This window comes from Corythoichthys intestinalis, chromosome 5 (genome assembly GCF_030265065.1).
Source record: "Corythoichthys intestinalis isolate RoL2023-P3 chromosome 5, ASM3026506v1, whole genome shotgun sequence".
In the NCBI taxonomy this organism is placed as follows: Eukaryota; Metazoa; Chordata; class Actinopteri; order Syngnathiformes; family Syngnathidae; genus Corythoichthys; species Corythoichthys intestinalis.
Genome location: NC_080399.1, coordinates 23,936,571 through 23,963,559, shown reverse-complemented (window position 1 = coordinate 23,963,559; position 26,989 = coordinate 23,936,571). Strand labels below are relative to the sequence as shown.

The window sequence follows — 26,989 nt, the reverse complement described above, 5'->3', positions numbered from 1 at the left end:
GCGGGCTACTAGTTTATTTTTTGATTGAAATTTTTGCAAATTTTATTAAAACGAAAACATTAAGAGGGGTTTTAATATAAAATTTCTATAACTTGTACTAACATTTATCTTTTAAGAACTACAAGTCTTTCTATCCATGGATGGCTTTAACAGAATGTTAATAATGTTAATGCCATCTTGTTGATTTATTGTTATTATAAACAAATACAGTCCCTATGTACTGTATGTTGAATGTATATATCCATCTTGTGTCTTATTTTTCCATTCCAACAACAATTTACAGAAAAATATGGCATATTTTATAGATGGTTTGAACTGCGATTAATTGCGATTAATTACGATTAATTAATTTTTAAGCTGTAATTAACTCGATTAAAAATTTTAATCGTTTGACAGCCCTAGTTTCAAGCTAGGCTGCGTTTCATCTTGCTTGTTTTGAAACACATGGTAAGATTTGTTTTATTATATTGGCAAGAGAGAATATTAAATGTTGCTTTAGCCTTTTAAGGTCTGTGCCAAGTGATCATCACACACTAAATCTAACTTGTAGCGTTAGCATTAGCATCAACTTTAGCATGCAAAGCATCCTCCTAAACTAAAATAATGTACTGTTTTTCCTGATGAGTGTTGGCAAGTAGTCCCCGGGTTACAAAAGAGTTCAGTTCCTACGCTGGTGACGAAACTCGAATTTCCGCGTAAGTCGGAATTAATCCTGTAAAAATTCAAAATAACTATCCAAAAGTCCAAAAGTATTACATTTTGTTTAACGGTGGAGGATACACTGCCCTCTGGTGGCAACGATGGGTCTGGCTGGACTGTCATTCAATAATGCTTCCATTATTAGCACTCAGATGTCTCACATGGATAAAGGATAGCTGCGCTCTGGTTTGGCTCAGCTAATATTTGTTAATGTATGCACTCGTAATAAGGTTTAGAGCCACAGTTTGTGGAGTTACGTGTGAGCGATTTGCTATGAGAATTGTAAATACGTTAGCATTCGTAGCATTTAAGATAGCGGACTTTTGTGAGGCAAATTAGGCTAATTTAAAGTGCCTGTGACACGAAAAAGCATGTTTATTTCATAATACACGTGGTATTTTATGTTCCTGAATGAAATGGACCGCTTGGATGTGTGACTTCCGGCAACAGTCTCGAGTTGAGAGAGAGGGTGCTGTGACGTGTACGGAGGAAGGAGTCCTCCTCACTATACAGCCGTACTGTTGTACGAGAAGGACTAAGGATTCAGCTGATTTTGCGGATTAATACGTTTATTTGTCGCATCACGCCAGTCAAATGGCTGCAGAGAAATCTTACTGTATGAGGGAGAGGCATGTGCGCCTTTTGGGGGTTTCAAAAAGTTCCCATTCAACGGTGGATATTGGCCGAAACAAGCCCTACTACTGTGGGACCATGGGACTTTCGAGGAAGTGAGTAAACATCGTCTTTTGTATTATGTCAAATACTGGGATCATTTTAATATGTAGGTGGCTTGCATTTTGTGGCTGACATGCTCCTTGTCCCCTCGGCCGATGACCGGCGGCTTGTCGCACATCCCCCCGCCGGGAGAGCACTATACTCGACTTATAGCACTCTTCATGTGCCCGGTGTTCTGTGAAAATTTCCGACCGATCAGCAATCGCAACTTTATTTTAAAAATAGCCGAGAATACAGCGATTACAAAGTTAACACTACAAACTTTCTTTAAATAAAGGACTACTTACGTCTGATCATTGATAGGCGTGTAAAAAGTTCTCCTCATACACATTAGCTGCACGTTAGCTGCACAACAACTGCAACCGCCCTCCTCCACTGAGTATCTCTCTGTTTACGACTGCCTTGTAGTAAAGCATTATTTTGCCATATTCGTGTTGACCATTTGGCAGCTACACGCTGCTCCGACGTTGGCCGGTTTGTTCAGCGGTCATTGTCCAGCTGCTTCCCCGGCGAGCTGTCCTGTCAGTAGTAGCAAGGGAACGAGCTGTAAATTGCCCTCCGCAGGGCGGTTTGCTGATCGGCGAAGACAATCGACAACCCAGTCGTTGTGTGAAATGATCCGGGCTAGTTATATGTGATTTTCCGCTTCGAAGACTTTGAAACATCACTGAGTTCGTTTTAGCATGTCTGATAGATGTCACGCCTCTTGGTTTGTTTACATTCTCCAAAGCCGTGGAAGGGAAATGACATAAGCCCGATTTAGGTGGCATAAAATATCGTTCGGGAGGTGTGACAGTAAAGGTGAAGTCGACAGTTTTGACCATTATGGAGTAATTTTACCATGTCGTCTTGAATAAATGCATTTTTTATTATTTCATATTCCATTTAGCACAAGACTGTTATTTGTCATGACCATGCCATTTATTTAGCTATTGGGGAAAAATACTTGGATAAAAAGAATATCATGTAAAAATATTGGCGTAGAGAGACTGAAACAATGACATTTTGCGGCTCTCTTCGTCATGTTTTCCTCGTTCTGAATAATTCCCCCTCAACGGGCTGACTGGTCCTTCTCAAGCCATTTATTTAGCTATTGGGGAAAATACTTGGATAAAAACAATATCCTGTAAAAATATTGGAGTAGAGTGACTGAAACAATGACATTTTGCGGCTCTCTTCGTCCCCGTTTTCCTCCTTGTGAATAACTCCCCCTCAATGGGCTGCATACTAAATCAGATGAAATCATGACTCCGCTGACATCATCCACCTGTTGGGGACGCTAGAGCCCTATAACGGTAGGCGTGGCTAACCGGCAGATTAAAAGACTAAATTTTTCGTCATCTGCGCTTTGCTAAATTCTTGTATATAGTCGAATCGTCTCAAAATATGATTCTAATCCAAATATTAATCCTATTTAAGACTTATTTTCTCCTGTCGTACACACTTTAATCTACTAAATTAACATATTGATCAGACTAGACGGATGTTTGAACACCAATTATTTTGTGTAGAGTGTTTTATTGTTAAAATGCGTGTCGTTTTGAACAGACGTGTACATACTATGTGTTACAGCTTTACAAATTGTCAAAAGTGAAGGGAGTACAAAGCTTTAAAAAGCACAATTGCTCCGTTTGCTGTCTGTCCAGCTGAACAACTTCACGTTTATTGAAGATAGAACAAGTCATTTTAATAAAGTAAAGTGAAAAATTAAGATACTGTAAGGTACAATTAGGTGCTGTTTGCGCGACAAAAAAAAAAAAAAAAAAGATTGGAGACAAAATGGCGGACGAGACTTCGTTGACGTAAAGTCGAAATCGCATTAGTCGAGTACATCGTAGCCCGGGGACTACCTGTATTATAGTTATGAAGTTGCCGTTGCCATTGTAGATGCTAAATTATATGCTCGTCTGTCAATGTTTGTTCTAAATTGTTGGAAAACTTTATTTCTGGACTAAGACTTTTGAATTTTACAAATGAAAACATTTTGAATCATTGTCGACTAAAACCAGATGAAACTTGTATGAGATTTCGTTGACTAAAACGACACAAAGATGAATACATTTTGAAATGAATAAAATATGACTAAGACTAATAAGTATTTTCGTCCAAAAGACCAACACAAAAATTAAAAGGGCTGCCAAAAACAACACTGGTCATACGCTACACGTTTCATGTTAATAAATCCTATTGAAAATACATCCTGTTGCCATCAGTAATACTATACCAGGAAACAACAATAATCCAGGAGGAAATTACCTTAAAGTGCAAATCAGGCTTTCTGGAAACTGTTTGGTCGAAGTACCGTGCAACATTAAAAAATTTAAATGTTATGCAAATGCAAAGCAAGTGTTGTTCTGCCATGTTTCATTCAGCATTACCAGAGAAAGCTTTTTTCCCCTGCTGAACATGTCCTTCAGTAAACAGTGAACTATTCATCATTATGTCTCAGGTTGCAAAAGCACTATGGCTTTAAATGAATAAAGCCCCTTGAAATACTCTTTATTATTTAGAAAGCTACATTTAGAAATGTGGAAACTGAATAAATAAGTAAGAGTACTTTTTAAAAGTAGCAACCTAAAATCAAATTGCCACTTATTACCACTGTTTTTAATCACTACGGCCACAGTGAGGGAAAAAAAAAAGAGTCACCCTTTCAAGAATAATGCATTACAATCAAAATGACCCCTGCGACCTATAGAGTAATGCAGCTTAGCTATGGATTTATGTAATTTCCTCAATCGCCCCATTAAAATGTTTTTATCCTTTTTACTGTTGCATTACTGCTGTTACTGCTGTGTTTAATAATTAAATATTTTAATAGATGTTATTATCAGCCTCAAGCCGAGGCCCCACTTTGAACGCTTTGGTTTATAGTCCTGCTGGCTAATTTATGGATTTTTATAGGCTAGTGCAGTGGTTCTTAACCTGGGTTTGGTCGAACCCCAGGGGTTTGGTGAGTAAGTCTAAAGGGTTCGGCGAAGGTAAAGAAACGCAGAGCCCTATTTTTGTACGCTGATTAAATCTAGGCAATAGGGGTGTGACAAAATATCGAAATGGTGATATATTGTGATACTTTGTATCACAAAAGTTTATCGATATGCTCCTTTCAAGAATCGAGATATCGTTTTAAAAAGGTGTCAATATCTAAAAGAAATAATAAATAAAAAGAAACCAACAAGTTGCTACCAAAATCTTCCACCATAATTGTGTCTCAGTTAACTCTAAGGCAGCATTGACGGTGCACGACGCCGAATCCATTTAGACTGGGAACGTCCGTTCATCGGAAAACAGAGCATTCACAGTCATTCTGTCCGATTTTCAGGGCATTTACAGGTCATTTCCTGTTGAGTTTGAGTCACTGCCTATTCATTTGGGTGATTCCCAGGTCACTTCCTGTTCTGTACCTCAAAATAAACAGGAAGTGACATGTAAAATATCCCAAAATCAACAGGATGTAACTGAAAATCAACAGGTAAATGACCTTAAATAGCCCAGAATTACCTCATTGCCTGGCATTGGCTGCCACTGACGGCCATAGACGTTCAATCCGTTTGAAGTGTTCAAATGGCCCACTGTATGTTAAAGTATTTCCAGGTTTTATACTGGAATTGGTTCGATTTGCAACACAAATCCTTTCTTCCATTTTGGCGAGAGGCTTTTGTGTCTTTCTTGTTAATGTAGCCAAGGAGTCAGTTTTTTTTTTTTTTTCGCGTCAGCAGAGTTTCTTTTGTCATTTGGACAGCATAGTTTAGAGACACAGACTGTTTCTCAATGAATTTTTGTTATCTGCTGCCTGAGTAACACATATGCACTTCTGAGTGGCACCTACACCAATTCTGGAGGGAGCAGCCTGTCCAAACTTGACCTTAGACTGAGTCATACTGCCCACTTGTGAGATTCTGACAGTGTTTTTAATGTAACTGAGCGATTGCACGCACACTGTATTTATCAGGGGTGTGACAAAATATCGAAATGGTGATATATCGTGATACTTTGTATCCCAAAAGGTTATAGATATGCTCCTGCAAGAGTCAATATATCATTTTAAAAAGGTGTCAATGTCTTTAAAAAAAAAAAAAAAGAAAAAAAGAAAAGAAAAGAAAAAAAAGAGGAACCAACAAGTTGCTACCAAAATATTCCACCATAATAGTGTCTCAGTTAACTCTAAAGCTGCCTTGACGGTGCTCGACACCCAATCCATTTAGACTGGGAATGTTCGTTCATTCGAAAGCATTTACAGTCATTCTGTCCGATTTTCAGGGCATTTATAGGTCACTTGCTGTTCATTTTAGGGCATTTCCAGGTCATTTCCTGTCGAGTTTGAGTCACTGCCTATTCATTTGGGTGATTCCCAGGTCTGTAACACAAAATGAACAGGAAGTGACCCATAAAATACCCCAAAATCAACAGGAAGTAACGAAAATCAACAGGTAAATGTCCTTAAATGGCCCAAAATTACCTCATTGCCTGGCGTTGGCTGCCACTGACGGCCATAGACGTTAAATCCGTTTTGAAGTGGGAGGGATGGCAGCGAATGAACGAATGTTTTGGACGTCTACTAGTGATAAATTCAAAGCAGAAGCTTGTTTTTCTGTTCATTTGTTCTTTGTAGAATATCCTAGAATGATTTCCTGACCAATGTATTAACAATCGTTGTATCACCATATCGTCAGATCATCGTTATCATGAGCTTTGTATCACAAATCGTATCGTATCGTGAGGTACCAAGAGGTTCCCACTCCTACTAGGGAAAGTAACTTTTTAAACCAGGTTTTGGACTGGTTTTCTCCCAACTAACAGGCTTAATCATTTTTTTTTAACTGCTAGTCCTTGATCTGATGGGTGGAGGAAGCGGTTTGCTCAGTGGAAGGTTGACTCACACTTGGTATGAAGGAATAAAACAGACCAATTGGCAGTGTGGTGTCAAATTATTACCTGTTTATAAAAAATGCTGTCAAGATGAGAAGAATTTTGAACAGGAATTATTACCTTTGTTAGCTTAGATATATCAATTTTGAATCTGGAAAAAACAATTGCTTTATTATCTAATTTCGAATGTTCAGTTGAATCAACATGTGAAACTTGTGGGTTCAGTACCTTTAACAAGGTTAAGATCCACTGGGCTAGTGTTTTGCATTATACATTAATACAACATGGACACCTGTGGCTCATACTCCAGTGCATCTAATCTATAAACAAATTTGTTTTGTGAAATTTGGTGGGTGCGTCTTAGTCAGGTGTGCCTTAGAGACCAAAAATTACTGTAATTGATTATTAAATATATTTTGAGTCGATAAATTGTTTAGGGATGTAGCTCGCCTAAAAATTGTCCAAATCCTCTACTTTGAGATTCCTCATAGAATTTTTTTTTTTCTTTTTCCATTTGTATTTTTTGTACTTATATATATATATATATATATATATATATATATATATATATATATTAAAAAAAAAACATGAAATATTCTTTTTTTTTAATTCAGTGTTTTAATTAAAAAAACGAACAACAAATATTTTAAAAACTTTATTTTTCCTTTGTTCTTTTTTTTTATTAATTTACATTTTTAAACGAAAAAAGTAAAAACAGAAAATATCTTTTTTTTTTGTTTAAAAAAGAGGTAAATTTAATTTTTTACAACTTATTTACTTCTTTAAATAATATGGGAAAAGAGTAAATATTGTCCTTGATCTTTCATATACAAATTATATTTCTTATTATGGTATTTTAGCAAGAAACATGAAGTCAGCGCACATAATTTACTTTCGTGGGCCAGACCAGACCCGGCGGCATGGGCGGGTCCTAGCTCGATTAGACTACTGTGTAAAAAAAAAAATTTCTCAATCTTCCACAAAAACACACGCGCACACACACACGGAGAGGACAAACCCTCTTTTCATCCTATCTTGATCTGTTGTCGTTCAATTCAAGTTATTCAACCAATCTGAGCAGCGAGTGAAGGCAATTTCTAGCCAATCAGACATACCTGTCAAGTTGCACGGTTTCGACAGAATTTTTCAAGTGAGCACTGATTTTTAAATGGGTACGCCGTATGTTCAAAATCTGTACGTTTTGCGTGCATTACAGGTTTTTTTCTCCGTTCGGATTTTGTCACCGTTTCGGCAACGAGACAATGTGCGTTACTACGTTGGTTGAATGACGCGAGAAAAGTCAGACACTGAGTGCGAAGTGTCTGTTGTGACGCTGTTGCAAACGCGATGCTCGGCTGGGTGGCTCCAATATTTCCTGACTGTAGCCGACAGCCTGCAATCTACGCCTAGATATCTCATGCATATAGAACTGTATGCGAAATGACAGACTCGGTCGCGTTAGTAAACAGCCGCCATTTTAGAGCAGTACACTTCTCAGAAAGGCTCTGTTGTAGTGAACCTTCTTAGCGAACCCAAGTAACTTTTTATCTAAAATACTCCTAAATCGGCAAAATCTTGACTTGAATCTATCTTTAAATGATGAAACCGTTTTAAAACTTTCACGTCGAAATGAAATAATAAATAAATGACTTCTAAACATAGCAAAGGTTACTATGTTTTTTTTTTTGGTTTGTTTGTTTTTGAAAATAATTAAAAAAAAACAAAAACATGAAAGGTAACACCAGTTAGCCTACTTTGCCAAGTAACTAATTACTTTCACATTCAGGTAACTGAGTTACTAACTCAATTACTTTTTGGGAGAAGTAATTTGTAACTAATTAATTACTTTTTAAAAGTAAGATTAACAACACTGGTCATAAAGATGAAGTCTGCAGAATGAAACGTGACAAAAGCGGAGGTTTTATTCTGCCAATTTGTTGCCGAACACAATTTGCCCGCAACTACTGCTGATAACTTCTCAGAATTAGCAAAAGAAACGTTCCCTGACTCAAAGATTGCATCGGTGAGTTAATTTTATTAATTGACTTTTTTAATTTACAATTGGACACACTAACGAACTACCTTCAAGTCAAACTGAATTGCGAGCTGAAGTGCATCCATCAAGACATGATAGAAATTGCCAAAAGTGCTACAAACAATTATAACAAAAGTCACTTTTAATTTTAAGTAATCATGACGTAGCTCTAGATATTGATTGTTCTTTGATTGCTCCAGGTTATATGTTACAATATTACCAATGAATTCATATTATTTTAAAAATTGAGTTTTATTTTTGTTTCATATTGCACGCTATACACAACGTTGTAAGACTAGTCACCGTTTTGTAAGGGCATACATCACTATTTGTAAGATTGCCAACAGCCTCGGGTTGACAGGTATGCAATCACAGATAAGGGGCGCGGGCCGAGTAGCCGGCCATTGGGTACTGGGATTGGATAGGGATTGCTTCGGTTACAAAAATGACGATTGAGGGGCTCCTCCGTTGCTAATTCAAATTGGAAAGGACATCCGTTGGGGGTTTTTTTGTGCTCTTTAGCTGCTGTAGTTACCTCTTCAGGCATGCCTGTTGATTTCACTGCTCATCTTGACATCAATGCTCATATTTATCGGTGCATATGTTATGTTTACACTGAAGCACTTTTGTTGAATAAATGCACACAGAACTGCACCATTGTTTTTCGTTTGTCTTATAGATTTTACGATGAACTACCACTTGTGACTTCAGTGCCAGAAAATATTTCAGTGCACTGATGTAGTAACGTACGGGTAATAACGCCACTGTTCAGGCTAAATTTACGTTGAAGAAGTGTGCCCCCCCCCCCAAAAAAGTAATGCCCCCTCTGTAATTTCTTTCTGCAGCCGGGTCTGGGCCAGACAAAATGAGGTGGGGGGGATGGATCTGGCCAACGGACCTTGATTTTGACACCTGTGCTATTAAAGCATTTTAGGTATTAGAACGTGTATAGCTTACTACTGTATATCTTCAACACCTTGGTAAGCTGTGAGAGGTGATGAAAGGAGCTTTTACCGAGTGATTTCCTCCTTGAGAGCGGCTGGATCAGGAGGGTAAAACTTGACACGCAGACACATAGTGAACGGATGCTGAGCTGCAGGAAATGAAAATGAACAGAACATGACTGAAAAGCAAACAACTAGCAGCATTCAAATAAAGCAACATTACAACAGAAACACTTCACTAGCAAATATGACAGTGAATTAACCATAAAAAGGTCATATTTAATTAGATTTTTTCCCCCCAAGTATGCAAGTCAAGAGCTAGTTTTGGGCCAGTTGCCAAGCAACCACCCCAGCAAATTGGTTGTGCCGTTACAAAATTTAACTATCAATCATCAACCCATTTGCCATTTTGAACTTTTCCTTTGAGAGTGACTGATTGCTCTTTAATTTTCTGTTGTCAAATCATCTCATCACTTTGCCATGCCAACGTAAACACACTTTACTTTCACTGGTTGTGTTTTTTGGAGTTTTAATAGATACAGAAAATGTGCAATACTTACATTTCATTTGCTTAGCAATAGACCTCGTTAACTCCAACCAGTGCTGCATTTGAAGTAGAGCAGATTGTTAGTGACATCGTTAAACTCAGTGTTGTTAATAACAGTGGGGGTTTTTTTCAGTAGTGACTAATCTAAATAAAAACTTTTCCCATCTTTGCAACGCTGTTATCGTTACCGAGGATGTAAAGGGGCGCGTTACTACAATTTAGTTGAATGAAGCCGTAGGGATGGGAATCGAAATCCGATTCCAATTCGGAACCGGTTCCGAGTGTTTCGAGGCCTCGACATCACAATGAAAAAGCCTTAACGATCCCTTTAACGATCCCTAAAGACGCATATTCGTTGTGACTGTCTTGTTGTCCAGACGCATTAAACTAGCATGGCGCCAAGAACCACTCGCTTCAAAGTTTGGCTACACTTCACCAGGAAAAAGGGTGAAAATGAAAGGTTACGATAGTTTACCACGAGCATTGCCGCCGTAAACATAACAATGACAGCACGTAGGTTCGAACGCTCGAAAGTGTGTCTTCACTTCACGAGGAAAAATTACAACAAAGCGACTTGTAGTCATTGCGAGATGGAAATAACTGCATCGGGAGGGAATAGACTGCACTGTCCTCACCGAGACGCTAAGGCTCAGACCTTGCTATACAGCTAGCTAAACTCCCAAATGACGATGCAGAAGACGTTGGTATAATAATTTGCTGACTTTATTCAACCATCACTTGAAACTAAAAATAGAAATGAAACAAATCAATTTCGTCCCCAATAACAAACAGGTTTGCATCAACGTAAATCAGCGATGATTAGCTGCTAACACAGTAATAACAAACAGTTAGCATGCGTTTGCTAGCATTAGCACAATGTTTAAACCACTACACAACTGGATTTAAGTGTCCAATCGCGAGTGTAAACACACAACAACAACACAGAAGATGATACATACAGGCGTTGGATCTGTAGATGTTTTACAAACATTAACAAAGAACGTAGGCTCGTGGCAGTGTTTCCCTTTCTCACTAACTCGCTCACTCGCTTGGATGCGGCATTTCTTCTTCGCGTGTAAGCGCGCTCTTCTTCACGTGAGCGCGCTCTTCTTCGCGTGAGGAAGCGCAAGGGCGCCACCACTTGAGCGTGAAAGCGCCATAAAAACTAAAAGGCATGCATTTCAATATACTGGTAAATAAAAACAGGGGTCCCCAAACTACGGCCCGCTGCTCCATATTTGGTCTGGCCCCCTGAAGAATTCCAGAGAGCATTTTGAATTTTTTTGGTTTTTTTCTCCCTCAGTAGTGTTATTTATTTCCTGGCCTTTTTCAGTGAATAACTCAGAGAGCGTTATTTGGTTATTATCTATTTAATTAATAGTGCTATTATTATTTATTATTATTATATCATATTATTTTTTTTATTTTTTTTTTACTTTTGTTCCGTGAAGAATCCACAGAGGGTTATTTGATTGTGGCTTTCTGAAAAACAAAATTTTTTTTACATTTACGCACTCCTGCAATCGTCACACTTTTTCTGTTACAAACTGACCCCGGCCTCTCATCAGAGAAGGGAAAAGTTATTTGGCCCTCACGGGAAAAAGTTTGGGGACATTGCCAAAGGCAGAACAACGACCTATATGCCAAAATTTTCCAATATTTTTTATTTCTATTAGAAAAATGTTTCAGTAAAATGTTACACATTCTTGTGCATTTGCCACTTATTGCCACAGTTAACATTGAGGCTTTGGGCCTCTTTTGACCTCGTTGTGAGTTTGTAAGGTTGTGACTTCTGATTAAACAAACTTGATGCCAATCAAAATGTTTGTTCTTCTTTTTCCCGAAATTAGAATTGATAAGAAAATCGATAAAGAATCGAATCGTTAAGCAATATCGATAATGGAATCGGAATCGTAAAAATCGTATCAATTCCCATCCCTAATGAAGCGTGAGTTGTCTGATTTTGTCACACATCAGCTGCTTGGGTTAGAGCAGAGCAAGACAAGGGAAGGGGATGTTGCAAACGCGATGATGATTGACTAGGTGGACAGATCATGCCCTGCATCACCGCGCACTCTGGCTAACACAACAAGACAGCAATAATGGCTAAGTTCCATGGAATTTCAAATGTAGCGTTCTCAAACTTGAATCATATTTAATATTGTTACCTCATGGAATATTTAAGGATAGTGTTCTGCTTATTGTGCAGTAGGTCTAGCTAGGGATGTCCCGATCCGATCACTTGATCGGCAATCAGGCTGATCGCACCATTTTTCAGAGGATCGGAACTGGATGAAAAGGATCAGGTTTTTAATTTAAAAAAAAAAAAAAAAAAAAAAGATTTGTTTTTCTGCTTCATGCTCGTACAGCCTCTTACTCCGCTTCTGCTGCTTTTCTTGGTCAGCAGTGCCCTTGAGTTAGCTATTTAAAATTAACAATGATTGACGGGAGTGATTGCTCTGATCTTTCCAGAGAAGCTTGGTAGCTCTACCCTTCAAAGGTGCGCAATCTGTCAATCATCGTTTAGCTTGTTGAACACCAGCGGTAGTGTGCTTTTTTGAACAAGGTCAAAAGGTCAAAGGTCCGCTGGAATGCTCTAGACCCCGCAATGACTAACACGGGGACCCTAGCAGCCTTTAAAAAAACATACAAAGAACTTACTCTAAACCGCTATGGAGTCTGACCTCTAACATGGATAAGAACTGTACAAGGTTCAAAATCAGGGCGTTCAGCCAGACACACAAACACTACATTGTGTTCCCATAACAAAAAGTGTAGGAATAGGAGAGACTAAGATAAAATTAGACATAACATGCCTGAGCAATCAGCTCTGTCGCAAAGACAGAACATTATTCATCTGCTGACATACGCGAATGCTGTCTACTTCTGATTAAATCTGTACTAAATTTATGTGTCATGGAACTGCTCAACTGGTCACTAAGTAACTTGGACAAGATTCCTCAACAATTCGACCTACATCGAGCCAACGCCCTTGTCCGGCCAACACTTTGACGTCTGGATTTACAGAGGACGGCTGGGGGAAATGGAGGCCCATATGTTTGACCGCGCTTGACATTGAGGATGTCGAAGATGTTTACGTTTTCATCACACTGTTGGTTCTCGCTCTCCTGCTGCGTATTGGTGCCCGTTGGATGCTCCGTTTCTCGGCGAAAGTGGTGTGACACCATAAAGAAGCAATGGAGCTTGCTCGCAATATCGGCGATGCTATCAATGCGGAGCGCGCCAGCCTCAATGAGACCTGTGACGATTTATCACAGGTGAAGATGGACCTAACAGCGTCTAGTGTTGCCACAGCTCAAATTGTGCACTTGTATCACAATGTGAAATGTCTACATTATCATGCGAAGATTTGCGTCCTTTGGTTTAAGGGGGACGGGATTTAATGAGCCCAGTCTTATGCTATCTTGTAACTGTCAATGATACCGATGATGATGACAATAAACAACAACAAATATGGCAAATCACCGCTACAGCTAAAGCTCGACATTCATTGTGGAGTCGATGCTGTTGACAATGAAACCTGCGTGTCTTTACACAGTGAAATAACTCAACTGCACAGAGGATATTGTTGTCTATTTGACGTAAGGCGTGTCTGTCTGACAGCAGGCTCTGCCATCGATGGGGCCGAATGTGTCAATAATTATTTAGCTTGTTAAACACTATCGGTAGTGTGCTGTGGCACATATTTGTGTAAGTGAGAGGATTTTCTCAGCAGCGCGAGTGGGTTTGAGTGGACTCACTCAATGCAGCATTTATTAAAGACAAGCATTTTTCTAAGTTATTCTTGCTTAAAAATAATGTACATTATGACGGCGGCACAATAATGGGAGAGTAACATGTTTAAAACTTTTTTGTGTTTTTTTGAACAACACTTTTTTCGGCATCGGATCGGGATTCGGTATCAGCAGAATCTCAAAATCAGGTGATTCGGACTCGGGTGCAAAAATGTGATCGGGACATCCGTATGCCTAACATACAGTTTCAGAAATTAGTACTGGTTAATGGTCAGTTTACATTTGTGTTTTCTTAACATATATGATTAAAATTAGGGCTGTCAAAATTATCGCGTTAACGGGCGGTAATTAATTTTTAAAATTAGTTACATTAAAATATTTGACGCATTTAACACACATGCCCCGCTCAAACAGATTAAAATGACAGCACAGTGTCATGTCCACTTGTTACTTGTGTTTTTTGGTGTTTTGTTTCCCTCTCCTGGCGCTTGGGTGAGACTGATTTTATGGGTTTCAGCCTCAGGAGCATTGTGTAATTATTGACATCAACAATGGCGAGCTCCTAGTTTATTTTTTGATTGAAAATTTTACAAATTTTATTAAAACGAAAACATTGAGACGGGTTTTAATATAAAATTACTATAACTTTTACTAACATTTATCTTTTAAGAACTTCAAGTCTTTCTATCCATGGAACACTTTAACAGAATGTTAATAATGTTAATGCCATCTGTTTGATTTATTGTTATAATAAACAAATACAGTACATATGTACAGTATGTTGAATGTATATTTCGTGTAAAATTCGTCTAATCTTTCCATTCCAACAATAATTTACAAAAAATATGGCATACTGTATATTATAGATGGTTTGAATTGCGATTAATTAATTTTTAAGCTGAGATTAACTCGATTAAAAATTTTAATCGTTTGACAGCCCTAATTAAAATAATTACCAAATGTTCTAAAATACTGTATATAGTGTGTTTATTCTTCACTAAGTTAATATAAACCTCTTTGATGTGAAATGTTATAGAATGTAGAATGTAATACAGTGTAGAACATGAAAACTAACGTCAGTTACTTTGCTGAGTAATTGAGTTACTAGGTTACTAACTCAATTACTTTTCGAGAGAAGTCATTTGTAATTGTCACTAATTTCTTTTTTAAAGTAAGATTAACAACACTTTTTAAACATTGGCTTATACTGCACCACGTTAACTCTTTGGCTGCCATTAATGGCAGCAGATGTCCAATCCATTTTGACTGGTAGGGTCGCTGCCGTCGCCCCTGTCAAAACAGATTGGGTGGCTATTGTTGGTAATGGGTGTATTGTACAATATATAAACCTTCCGTGTACTAGCAACAGGGGTCGCGTTAACCGAATATTTTCCGTCGTTGACTTTTTTTTTTAAACGGTGACGGAAAAAACTGAAGTCCACCTGTCATTTTGACAGGTTGCAATTCACACCCCAGACCACAGGGTGGCGCGTGAGAATATTAATTAGTTATTGTCTCTCTTGATGCATGACGTCGTTGGCTTTACTCGGAGTTTCTTCAAAAAAGTTTCTTCTTGAGACATTATATTATGCACAAGCGGGCACACAATTCAAGTCCATGCGCACCAGGTGGAAAGTGTGAGACTGCGTTCAGGCCACAGCAGGTGAACTGTTAATTTCATTTTTCCGTATGTTCCATATGTAGCCTAGCCACAGTCAGCTGTTTTTGTCACTGCGGAGAAAAAGTTACATATTCATCTGCTTGATGTGTGATGGCACGGTGTGGATTCTCTGTTAAGCTTGTTCGGACAGAATATTAATTAAAAATAAATGAAAACTAAATACTATCGAATATGTCATTATTATCATTTTAAAAATTTAAGTGACAGGTAAAAATAGATTATGACCGGATTTTTATGACCCTGTCAGTCAAAATGACAGACCACGAAAAAGTCTAGCGCAACCTCTGACTAGCAACCACATCACATACACGGTGAATACTTTACATATTCCTCGTCTGGCGGCAAATGAGTTAACATTGAGGTAATTCACACAACAACAAAAATTGTAAACAGTAAAGTGGTTTTAGTCGTGATGTAATATGTAAAAAATGAAGCATTGAACATTCAAGAAGAGATGGTAAAAAAAAGTGGTTATGGTGAATTTTAGCAACTAAATCCTGAAAATTGACGCAAAAAAAAAAAACAAATATCCTGAACCAAAATAGTGTTGTATCCAAGCAGTTCATGTGAATACATAATAAATTGCCAAGATTTAACGTCAAACACATCACGGAACAAGGACTCGCAATCAAAGGAAACAATAACACAAGTTCTCACTTTGGTGGTCTTCAACTACATCACATCAAATCTATATTGTAAAGGTGTGTGAAACGTGCATATGGACTGGGTGCAACGTTCTTTCGGTGTGGTGTTACCATCCAACACGCGATTCGGCCGCTGAAGATTCGAGAACGATTCACAAACATCCAAGTAAAGCAGAACTAATACACTAATACACAGCGCGGTCTTCGGGACGCAATAAGAAACTGACCGCATTGCGTCCCGAAAGTAAACATAACTTGTCTTAGACCCGGGTAATGCCAATGCTCAACTCACGGCTTTAGCTCAACTCATGCCGCTGGATAAAAAACACAAGAATACCTGACTTCTGCTGACAGCCACAACAAACTACGTTAATGTCGTTTTACTGGAGATAATAGATATCATATGTATATAGAACCAGATGCTACACGACAGACTCGACTGCGTTAGCAACATTGAAGTATTGAAAACCAGATGCGTTAGTAAACAGCCGCCATCTTAAAGCAGAAGACTTACCTAGTAGGCTGTTGTGAACCTTCCAAGCAAACCTAATTAACTTTTTATCTAAAATACTCCTAAATTGGCAAAATCTTGATTTGAATCTATCTTCAAAACAGTTTTAAAACTTTCACATGTCGAAAGTAGACAGAAGGGAAATTATGGAATAACGGGAGCAATTTTAACAACTTTAACAGTTGATTCGCAAAATTAAATGAATTGAATGTAGTTCAAAGCTGCTGATATAGAATGGGGACTTGAGTATTTTATTTACTGTTTTAAAATGTTAACTTGATACTGAAATAGTCGTTTTTTAAACCTGAGAGGCTTTTTATACAATTTTTGTAACTAATGCACGAAACATTAAAAGCATCTAATAGCTTGGGGGATTTGGGGGATTTTCCACTGAGGTTGTTGGTGTGTTTTGCTTTTTTAAGACAGTTTACAATATTATTTGCACGTTTTACTGACTGACTATGCCATTTCTGTTTGTTATTCATAATGTTTTGTGTTTGTCACTAAATAAACAGGTCAGTTTCTTGTTACCAACCGTTGTGTGTTATTCAAACTCACCTAATTCAGCTGGCTAGTTGTTATCAAGGGTACTAAAAGCTTTTTCAACATGAGTCTGACAACTAAGTAAGGAGGCTAAATAACTTTAAACTTTAACACATGCTCAGATAGGTCGGTATCGGTATCGGCCAGTATCGGTATCGGATCGGAAGTGCAAAACAATATCGGTATCGGATCGGACGTGCAAAAACCTGGATCGGGACATCCCTAATTAACGCTCAAAAAAATTTCCAAAAAGCACGGCTTGGTGAGCCATTTTTTTCCATGGAAAGTGCAGTTGGAACATAAACTGGAATAAATTGAGGTAAGTGTGTGAAATTAAATTGTAAACCCATCTACAGTGCAACTGTTAAATTTAGAAAAACGCATAGTAGTGTAGCAAATGAAGCGCAAAGGGAGTCCATTTTCAAGGGAGTGTGAAGATTGTGAAGTGTGAAGCAGCAGAAAAATGGTTGTCAGCGTCTCAGAGGGCTGCATAATGTTGTACTGCTTTAGTCGGTCAGGTATACTGTTGGTTCTTCCAGCAGTCTTTTTGTTCCCCGATGGCAACAGGCAGATCCCAAGATGACCGCGCCAGGATTCAGCCATCCATTTTCCATTGTCCTCATTAAGGTTACGGTTGACCTGGCGCATATCCCAGCTGACTTTGGGCAAAACTCAGGGAAAACCCACCGAAACTCCACACAAGAAGGACGTGGGCTGCACACGAACTCACGATATCTGAAATGTTGAATGTGTGAGCTTACCCGCTGCTTGTCGGGGTCCACGTATCTGATGCCAAAATAATCTTTCTCCAGCAGGTTTAGGTGGTGGCAGATGAGGTCAAACAGATACTGTCCTTTTGCATCCCGCTGTAGAAGTGAAAAAAAGGGCAATGCCATTAAAATGAAAGACTCATCATTCCATCAACAACATAAATAGACTAGCTCGGGTTTGTGTACCGAGAATGCAATAAAACCAAATGGTAGATAAAACACTTTCCTTAGAGATGCAGCTAAAATGTAATAATAGTAAAAGCACAACACAATGGGGTTAATGCAAAACCACTTTTCCATCATTGTATACGGTATTGTGGTGAGCGACGTGAAGAAGAATGAGAGAGACAATTTTTATGTTTCACACTTGCTGGTCTTTTGCCCCATACACCACAGGACTCGGAGAGACGTCGCCTTTATTAAACAAAAAAAACACCAGAATATAACAACGGCAACCACCACTCTCAGTCATGGTTGCCACAACGACCCATGAACCATTGCGGGTGCAACACATAATAGATAACAGTCGCTACAGTATAAATATCCAGCTGAAATGAATCCCTTAGTAATATTCTGGAAAATTGTAATTTTAAAAAAAATAAATCCAGTGTCGTGTTGTGGAGTACTCAAAGCCACAATGCATCATCACAGCACATTTAAATTTGTACATGAAATCGTAAAGTTTGAAAGCAAACTGCGAAATTGCAATCGCAAGACAGCTGTTGAGAGCTGAGAGCTGAGCGCTGTCGTCTCCACAATCAGGTAGTATTTTCTATGCTAATTTTTGGAGTATCAAATTAATTCTCCGCACTAAATGAAGGCCTAGAGAGATCAAACTCATCTCAGAACAATCCCAGATACATAAGTACAACTGTGTCTAATTTTGTCAAAATTCGCCCAGCCTTTTCGGAATCCATAAGGAACGAACACACACGAATGCTATTTTTAGACCGTGACGTCGCATCGTAAAGCGGAAGTGGGACATTATAGACATGCCCTCGCATACAAACCATTATATTTCTGTTAGTTTCATCCGGTAATCTTTCAAAAACGAACGTGCCGATCAAGCACTGCTGATATGGAACTTGTAGAAAGGACTCCAGACATTATGACACATGAAGGATGTTTTCTTCATACGTTTCCCGAAACCAAAAACTCTGAGGAAAAATGTGAAGAAATTGTGTGGACGTTTAATGCTAGCAAGGTGAAGCCATTCACATTTCATATGCAGTAAACATTTTGTTGGGGGGCATGGCCCTTCAGAGGATGAAGAGGTAAGCCATTTTGATATTTTTTACTTATTTTTAGCGTGGCGTTTTGCCGTACTGCTCCTGTCTGACAACGAATGACCTTGTAAAATTAAAATGGTATCTGACTGCCACTTACCTTTTTTGTTGTAAAAAAAAAAAAAAAAAAACTTTAGGAAGGGGGAAGTGTAAATTAATTTTATAAGTAAGATTTGTTACTAATGAAAAAATTAAAAGTGTTCGTTGGCTGTCAACGAGTAGCATTTGCGATCGCTACACAAAAATAGCAAGGTAAATTGGCCATAAGAATGGTCAGAGACGTAAGACAACCAGAGGATATAATATAGAAGAAAGACTGGGCATATGTTAGTAAAAGATAGATTGCTGAAACAGGAGAATGACATTGACAGTGGCGTAAGAAAAAAGTGTCGATAAAAAGCTAAGGCTAAACTTAGGTCGGCTCGTTTCCTTTTTCCGTCTTTTTCCAGTAGTGCCTCCAGAAATTTTTCATAGGGGTGGCCAGATGGTGCAACTTAAAATCTTGGGGTGGCACACCCAAACTAAAAGCCATAATTTCAGGTTTTCATTATATTATTGCCGTAAAAAGTTCAGGGGAAAACTATCAGAAAGACTTAAGGACACGGCTACTGATGTACTTTGGTGTTAGGCTTGCCACCTTGCAGAAATAAGAAAAATGGGACGCCCCTCTCGCGCCCAAAGCTGTACCGGCAGAGAAAAAAGGGGACATCCCCAAAACTCCTAAAATGCATAGAAATGTATCTATTCATTTATATTCCGTATTAGTTCAATACTGAGCGCAACATTTAATTTCCAATTTCTGATCGTTCCTTATTTTAGGGGACAGGTGGCAACCCAATTTGGTGTATTGTGTAATATTTGATGTTACTAATGATTTAATGTCCATAGTCCATAACTGTCCAGTCAACATTTTGAGATCCACAACAATTCTGTTTTATTGTTTTATGTATATATTAGGCATAAGGTGTACATTTAACAAAACAATTACTGGGGAAAAGCAGGTAGCCTACATTTGGGATGAAATGCATAACTGATGCTATCTAACGATATACTGGCAAGTGGGGTGGGCAGTGGGGTGGCCAACAAATTTATAGGGGGGGCCGTGGCCACCCCTGGCCACCCCGTGGTGGCGCCACTGTCTCTTTCAGCCCTCGACACCCAAGCCATCTCTTTAACTGAACATTTGTGTGTTCTTCCACATCTTTACCAGTGAATTTGGCACCAGGGACATCTTTTCCAGACAAAATTGGTAGGCTTAGCTCTGTAAGCATCACCTTCGTACACCATTTCCATTCATTTACTATTGGGAACAAACGGAAGCGTGTCCCCCTCTTAGCAACAGTTGCTAACGTCATGAATATTAATGAGCGGAAGTGACGTGTTGCTTGCAGTAGGCCATTGGTTTAAAAAAAAAAAAAAAAAAAAAAAAAAAAAAACATTAGGATGTGCTTTTTTTCCCTCTCTAATACATTTCCTAGGTAAGGATCGGGACTGAAAATTGGGTGACTCAGATTCGGTCATGCAAAAATATGTAATCCAGACATCCCTATTAGGACCGTTTGAGGTGTCTCCAGAGCTAAAAACTTAAAAAAGAGGAATAAAATATGGAAAGTTTCTGCTTTAGGATTTGTTAATCCTTATACTGCATAACTATACACAGTAGCTCTTTACATTACAAATCTCTTAGCCTAATGCACAACTATACAGTTTCCTGGGCTTAACCTAGAGTGCTTAGAGTCGGACTGGAACGAGTCTTGCTTCGGAAGAAACGATACTGCTGAAAGTGCCCAGTGACACACTTTGCATTAACCTTCACAAAGCCAAGCGGTAATTTATCACTTTTAGTTGTGTACAGCCAGGAGGGCTGCGCCGATGATTTACATAAGAACATTAACAGGGATAATTACAAGGAGCAGCAACATTTCCCCAAACAACTTTAATACAAAAAGCTTTGAAATGAAACGCAGAAATGTATTTATATAAATTCTAGGAGTGGGAACCTCTTGGGACCTCATGATTGGATACGGTTTGCGATACAAAGCTCACGATAACGGTGATCTGACGATTTGGCGATACAACGATTATCGATACATTGGTCAGGAAATCATTTTAGGATATTCTAAAAACAACTAATAAACAGAAAAACAAGCTTCTGCTGTGAATTGGAATGAGTTTATCACTAGTACACGTCCAATCCATTTGAACTGGGAGGGTGGCAGCGAATGAACATTCGTTCATTCTAGGGCTGCAGCTATCGAATATTTTAGTAGTCAATTAGTCGATGGACTAGTTAGTTCGAATAATCGAATAATCGGATAGGGAACATGAAAAATTAAGATACCTGAGCTGAGCCTCAAACGGTATAAGTTTATTTTAAAAAATGAGGATCTATGCAAAACAAAAGAACAATTGGCTTACTTACATAGAAAAAGTCCGCTAGCTTAAATGCTACAAAATGTTTTTTTTTTACAATGCTCTAAACAAATGGTTCAGACACATATTCCCACAATAAACGGCTAAATTTACCTATAAACTAAATTATAAATGCATTAAAAAACATTAGCTCAAACAAAAACTTAACTTACGTTGGTCTTAACAGGGAGCAGTTGGACTTAGCCATGTGAAGAGGCAGACCAGAGGGCAGTGTATCCACCCTAATCAATAAAACTAAATGCAAACACTTTGAAAATAAATTAACAAATTACAACGCCACTTTAATTAAACGAATACTCGAGGCAAAAAAATTCAATTCGAATATTTTTTTCTAATAGAGTACTCGAGTTAATCGATTAATCGTTGCAGCACTAGTTCATTCGCTGCCATCCCTCCCACTTCAAACGGATTGAATGTCTATGGCCGTCAGTAGCAGCCGATGCCAGACAATGAGGTAATTTTGGGCCATTTAAGGTCATTTACCTGTTGATTTTCAGTTATTTCCTGTTGATTTTGGGGTATTTTATGGTTCACTTCCTGTTCATTTTGTGTTACAGACCTGGGACTCATCCAAATGAATAGGCAATGACTCAAACTCAACAGGAAATGACCTGGAAATGCCCTAAAATAAACAGCAAGTAACCTATAAACGCCCTGAAAATCTGACAGAATGACTGAATGCTCTGGTTTCGAATGAACGAACGTTCCCAGTCTAAATGGATTGGGTGTCGAGCACCATCAAGGCAGCCTTAGAGTTAACTGAGACACTATTATGGTTAAAGATTTTGGTAGCAACATGTTGGGAAACCTTTCTAAAATGATATCTTGATTCTTGCAGGAGCATATCTATAACCTTTTGGGATACAAAGTATCACGATATATCGCCATTTCGATATTTTGTCACACCCCTAATAAATACAGTGTGCATGCAAACGCTCAGTTACATTAAAAATACTGTCAGAATCTCACAAGTGGGCATTATGAGTCAGTCTAAGGTGAAGTTTGGAAAGGCTGCTCCCTCCAGAATTGGTGTAGGTGCCACTCAGACGTGCATATGTGTTACTCAGGCAGCAGATAACAAAAATTCATTGAGAAACAGTCTGTGTCCCTAAACTATGCTGTCCAAATGCCAAAAGAAACTCTGCTGACGCAAAAAAAAAAAAAAAAACAACAACAAAAACTGACTCATTGGCTACATTAAGAAGAAAGACACAAAAGCCTCTCGCCAAAATGAAAGAAAGGATTTGTGTTGCAAATCGAACCGATTGCAGTATAAAACCTGGAAATACTTTAACATATGTACATCAATAATCCTGACAGAAGATAATTATTCTTAATTTAAATAAAAAAAATCAATAAATAAAAGTAATAACAACTAATAAAAACAAAATTAATCAAATTAAAAAGAATAAATACGGAAACATTCTGGTTATGGCACCCACAAAAACTCTAAAGTCGATTTAAAGAAATAATAAATGGATAAATTGATCATGATTTACTCATTGCTTGACACTGACAACAATAGGTGACTAGATGCTCATCTTTGAGTGCCACTGAAAGCGCGATATGTCCAATCCATTTTGACTAAGAACACTGGCAGCGATTGTTCGCCATCTAGTGCTGTCAATAGCAGTCAGTGAGTTTAATGAGTGCCCAATAAAGGGTTAATTTTATATCACATTTGTTCAGGGTCCTGAAGTCTGCTACTAGTGCAGTTATCTCCTATAAGGAGATTGTATCCCACTCTACTAAATCCAATGGCAGCATTGTTCCTCAGAATATATGCTTCTTAGTCTCAATGCTCATTAAATGCATGAGTAGAAAATAAAGCATAATACTGGAGCTTCGTTTGTGATGCATTATTGTCTTCTTTTATCTATCTTAGTGATAACGATCAGGCCAGAACGCCTTAAACAATCAAAAAGCAGTTCGGCAAGAAAAGGACGCACCAAGCCCGTGAGGACATCTGGCCTTTTGTTCACGACGTTTGTTAGTATTCTGCACCGTTCTCTCCCCCCTATCTTGCTCTCCAGTGCAAACCCCCCCAAAGCCAGCCTCTGCCCCTTGCCAAGTACAGCTGTCTCTAGTCCCCCAGCAGTCTGTGTGAAAGCAAGGTCACACAAAAAGAAAAATATTTTTGGACACTCAAGCAGGTGCATAGAAATAAGTGGCATGTGAGCAGATGTTGCAAAAGTATATTTGTTAAATTGTAAATTGTATGACAGGGGTATCAAACGCATTTTTGTTGCAGGCCTTTATGTAAAATTGACAGTATTCTGTAATACTACTGTGATACAGTGGGGCAAATAAGTATCTAGTCAACCACCAATTGTGCAAGTTCTCCTACTTGAAAAGATTAGAGAGGCTTGTAATTGTCAACATGGGTAAACCTCAACCATGAGAGACAGATGTGGAAAAAAACAGAAAATCATATTGTTTGATTTTTAAAGAATTTATTTCCAAATTAGAGTGGAAAATAAGTATTTGGTCACCAACAAACAAGCAAGATTTCTGGCTGTCAAAGAGGTCTAACTTCTTCTAACGAGGTCTAACGAGGCTCTACTCGTTACCTTTATTAATGGCAACCTGTTTTAACTCTTTATCGGTATAAAAGACACCTGTCCACAACCTCAGTCAGTCACACTCCAAACTCCCCTATGGCAAAGACCAAAGAGCTGTCGAAGGGCACCAGAGACAAAATTGTAGACCTGAACCAGGCTGGGAAGACTGAATCTGCAATAGGTAAAACGCTTGGTGTAAAGAAATCAACTGTGGGAGCAATTATTAGAAAATTGAAAATTGTACAAATTTTATTAAAACGAAAATATGAAGAGGGGTTTTAATATAAAATTACTATAACTTGTAGTTCATAAAAGATAAATGTTATAGTTACAAGTCTTACTATCCATGGATCACTTAAACAGAAAGAATGTTAATAATGCCATTTGTGGATTTATTGTTATAATAAACAAATACAGCACTTATGTACAGTATGTTGTATGTATATATCCGTCTTGTGTCTTATCTTTCCATTCCAACAATAATTTACAGAAAAATATGGCATACTTTAGAGATGGTTTGAATTGCGATTAATTGCGATTAATTAATTTTTAAGCTGTATTAACTCGATTAAAAATTTTAATCGTTTGACACCACTAGTTTTTATATTTTCAAATATATTGCAATATATAGAAAGGGTTAATCGTTTGCATATATTTTGTAATATATAGCAATATACTACATTAAAATATAATATATAATAATATAATTTCATGTTTGTTTGTTTTTTAAAGCAACATATTATAACACGGTGTAATATTTTTCAACTAATACATTGGTAATATATTTTTCTTTTTAAGGAATGGCTCAAGTTGATGAACATCATACTTGATGGTCAATACAGTGCAATAGTCAATATTTTTCTTATCTGGAGCAGAAGCAGTTGAGAAAATAAAAGTTCAATTTTGGAATTATGAAAATCAAAATTAACAGACACCACCCGGAAAAAAAAATGTCCCACAGTGAAATTGAATTTGGGTTTTGGAGAGGTCCTGATTCATCTTTTTTATCGAAGTAATAGTTAAAAAGTACCTGGGAATTTGAGAAGTCTAAAATAAACACTGAGGAATGGAAAATTACTTGTTCCTGAAAAGTGAATAGTGACATTTTCACTGCCAAGAATGCCCTATGTATAAAATGGGCACTTTCCTTTTAGATTAATCATTAAAATGGTCTCCATGTCCGCACAAGAGCCCAAGCCATTAATAAAAGATAGTATCACAGGAGTGGAAACCATCGATGCCATTAACTCTGTTTGTGTGTGTGTGTGCAAGCGTTTGTGTGTGTCTTGATGCCCGCGGCCATGCCGTGATTCCTTTGCTTTTATAAGGAGATGACTTTCTTATGCAGCCTGAAGAGAACAGTTAATGCATTGGAGCCACCGAGTCAGCCGCTGACGGAGCTCTACGCAGTTGAGGTCGTGACCCTGCCGCTTCTGCTGGCCAGGACGACCTGCCATCCATCACACCTTAATATGACGCCTGCTTCGTAAGAGGCTATAGAGTGATTTAACCCTTTGATGCCTGAATTTACATTCAACTCATTCACTGCCAGTGACAGACGTCCAATCTTTGACTGCCGGCGATGGAACGATTGCCACCTTTAAAGTGCGTACGACAGAAGAAAAGTCTTAAATAGCATTATTATGTGAATTAAAATCATATTTTGAAACAATTTGACTATATACAACAATTTAGCAAAGCACAAATGACGAGAAATAAGTCTTTTGATTCAGCAAGTGAAAAGGGGGAAATGTCTGAACAATGAAAATAATTCACTTAATAATTGTAGGGTCAATTCTATCCTTACAACATATGGGAAGACAATCTGAATTGCATATATAACTGAACTCATTACGTAATGCAAATAATGCTTCAATGTTGGTGGGGATAATTTGAGCATCCAGAAAAGTTGGTAGTGTTATGTCTCTACCGTCCCTATGCAAATCTACGCCCTTGGCTGTTATATTGCAAATTTGAGTTTTGTTTACATGTTCTTTAAAATGTGTAGTGTTTTGAATAGTTTTTGTTCTATTTTGCAAAGGAACAGTTGCTGCAACCGTTAATGCACTTTTCAATGTAAAAAAACCAGGCCTGTCAACAATAACGCCCCCGGTGGGGCTCACGTGCTGCTGGATGTGGTAGGGCATGCTCGGGTTGGGGGTCCTGGTGTCGGGATTGGCGATGGGGCGGCGTAGGGTTGGTCGCCAACGGGCTCACACTCATAAGAGATTCACACGATTACTGGGTTCTAGATCACAGAACTGATTTGTGTACACACTACCCCTTTCAATCACTTAGCTTATAGACACCCCCACCCCCGCCCCCCTCTTTCACTGGCCAATAGGCTCCCACATGGTGTAAACCGGAAATACATCTCGCTGACGATGGCACCAGCATATTAGTAATTAGTCTAGATGTTCAATGTATTTCTTGTTGTTGTTTGTGTATGTGTTTCTTTTCTTTCTTCTCTTGTGTTTCTTTTCTTCTGTCCCCCCATAATCCCTTCCTGTTCTCTGCTTTGTCATAATAAAAAGGTATTTTGAATGATCACAATGGGAGTATGTCAGACTCTCAATGTGAAACATTAAAACTTTTCAGACTATCCGGTAGAGCTGGGAATCTTTGGGCACCTAACGATTCGATTACGATTACGATTCAGATGGTCCGATTCGATTCTAAAACGATTATTGATGCACCCCCCCCTTTTTTTTTTTTTTTTAAATATTTTGTTTTGAGCGCCTTGAAAGGTGGAAAAGCGCTATATAAGTATAACACCATTTACCATTTACATTTGTTCCAAAATTGTTCAAAAATACTCTCAGGCTAAACCAAACTACTATTTCAGTATCAAGTTAACATATAGCAGTAAACAAATATACAAAAATAACAGTAAATAAAAAACTCCAGTCCCCATTCTGTATCAGCAGCTTTAAACTACATTAAATTAATTTAATGTTGTGAATCAACCGTTAAAGT

The 26,989-nt window shown here is 38.1% G+C and overlaps 1 protein-coding gene across 2 annotated transcripts in view; it reads right to left on the bottom strand.

Moving 5' to 3' along the window:
* The window catches only part of LOC130915896 (FERM domain-containing protein 5), a 126,818-nt gene that overhangs the window by 34,854 nt on the left and 64,975 nt on the right, over positions 1-26,989 (bottom strand). For both annotated transcript variants that reach the window (XM_057836087.1, XM_057836088.1), the window contains exons 2-4: positions 17,725-17,829; positions 9,843-9,885; positions 9,353-9,431 (exon numbers count right to left, since the gene is read on the bottom strand). In XM_057836087.1, coding sequence (XP_057692070.1) covers positions 9,353-9,431; positions 9,843-9,885; positions 17,725-17,829 — 227 coding nt within the window. The remainder of the gene's footprint in view (positions 1-9,352; positions 9,432-9,842; positions 9,886-17,724; positions 17,830-26,989) is intronic.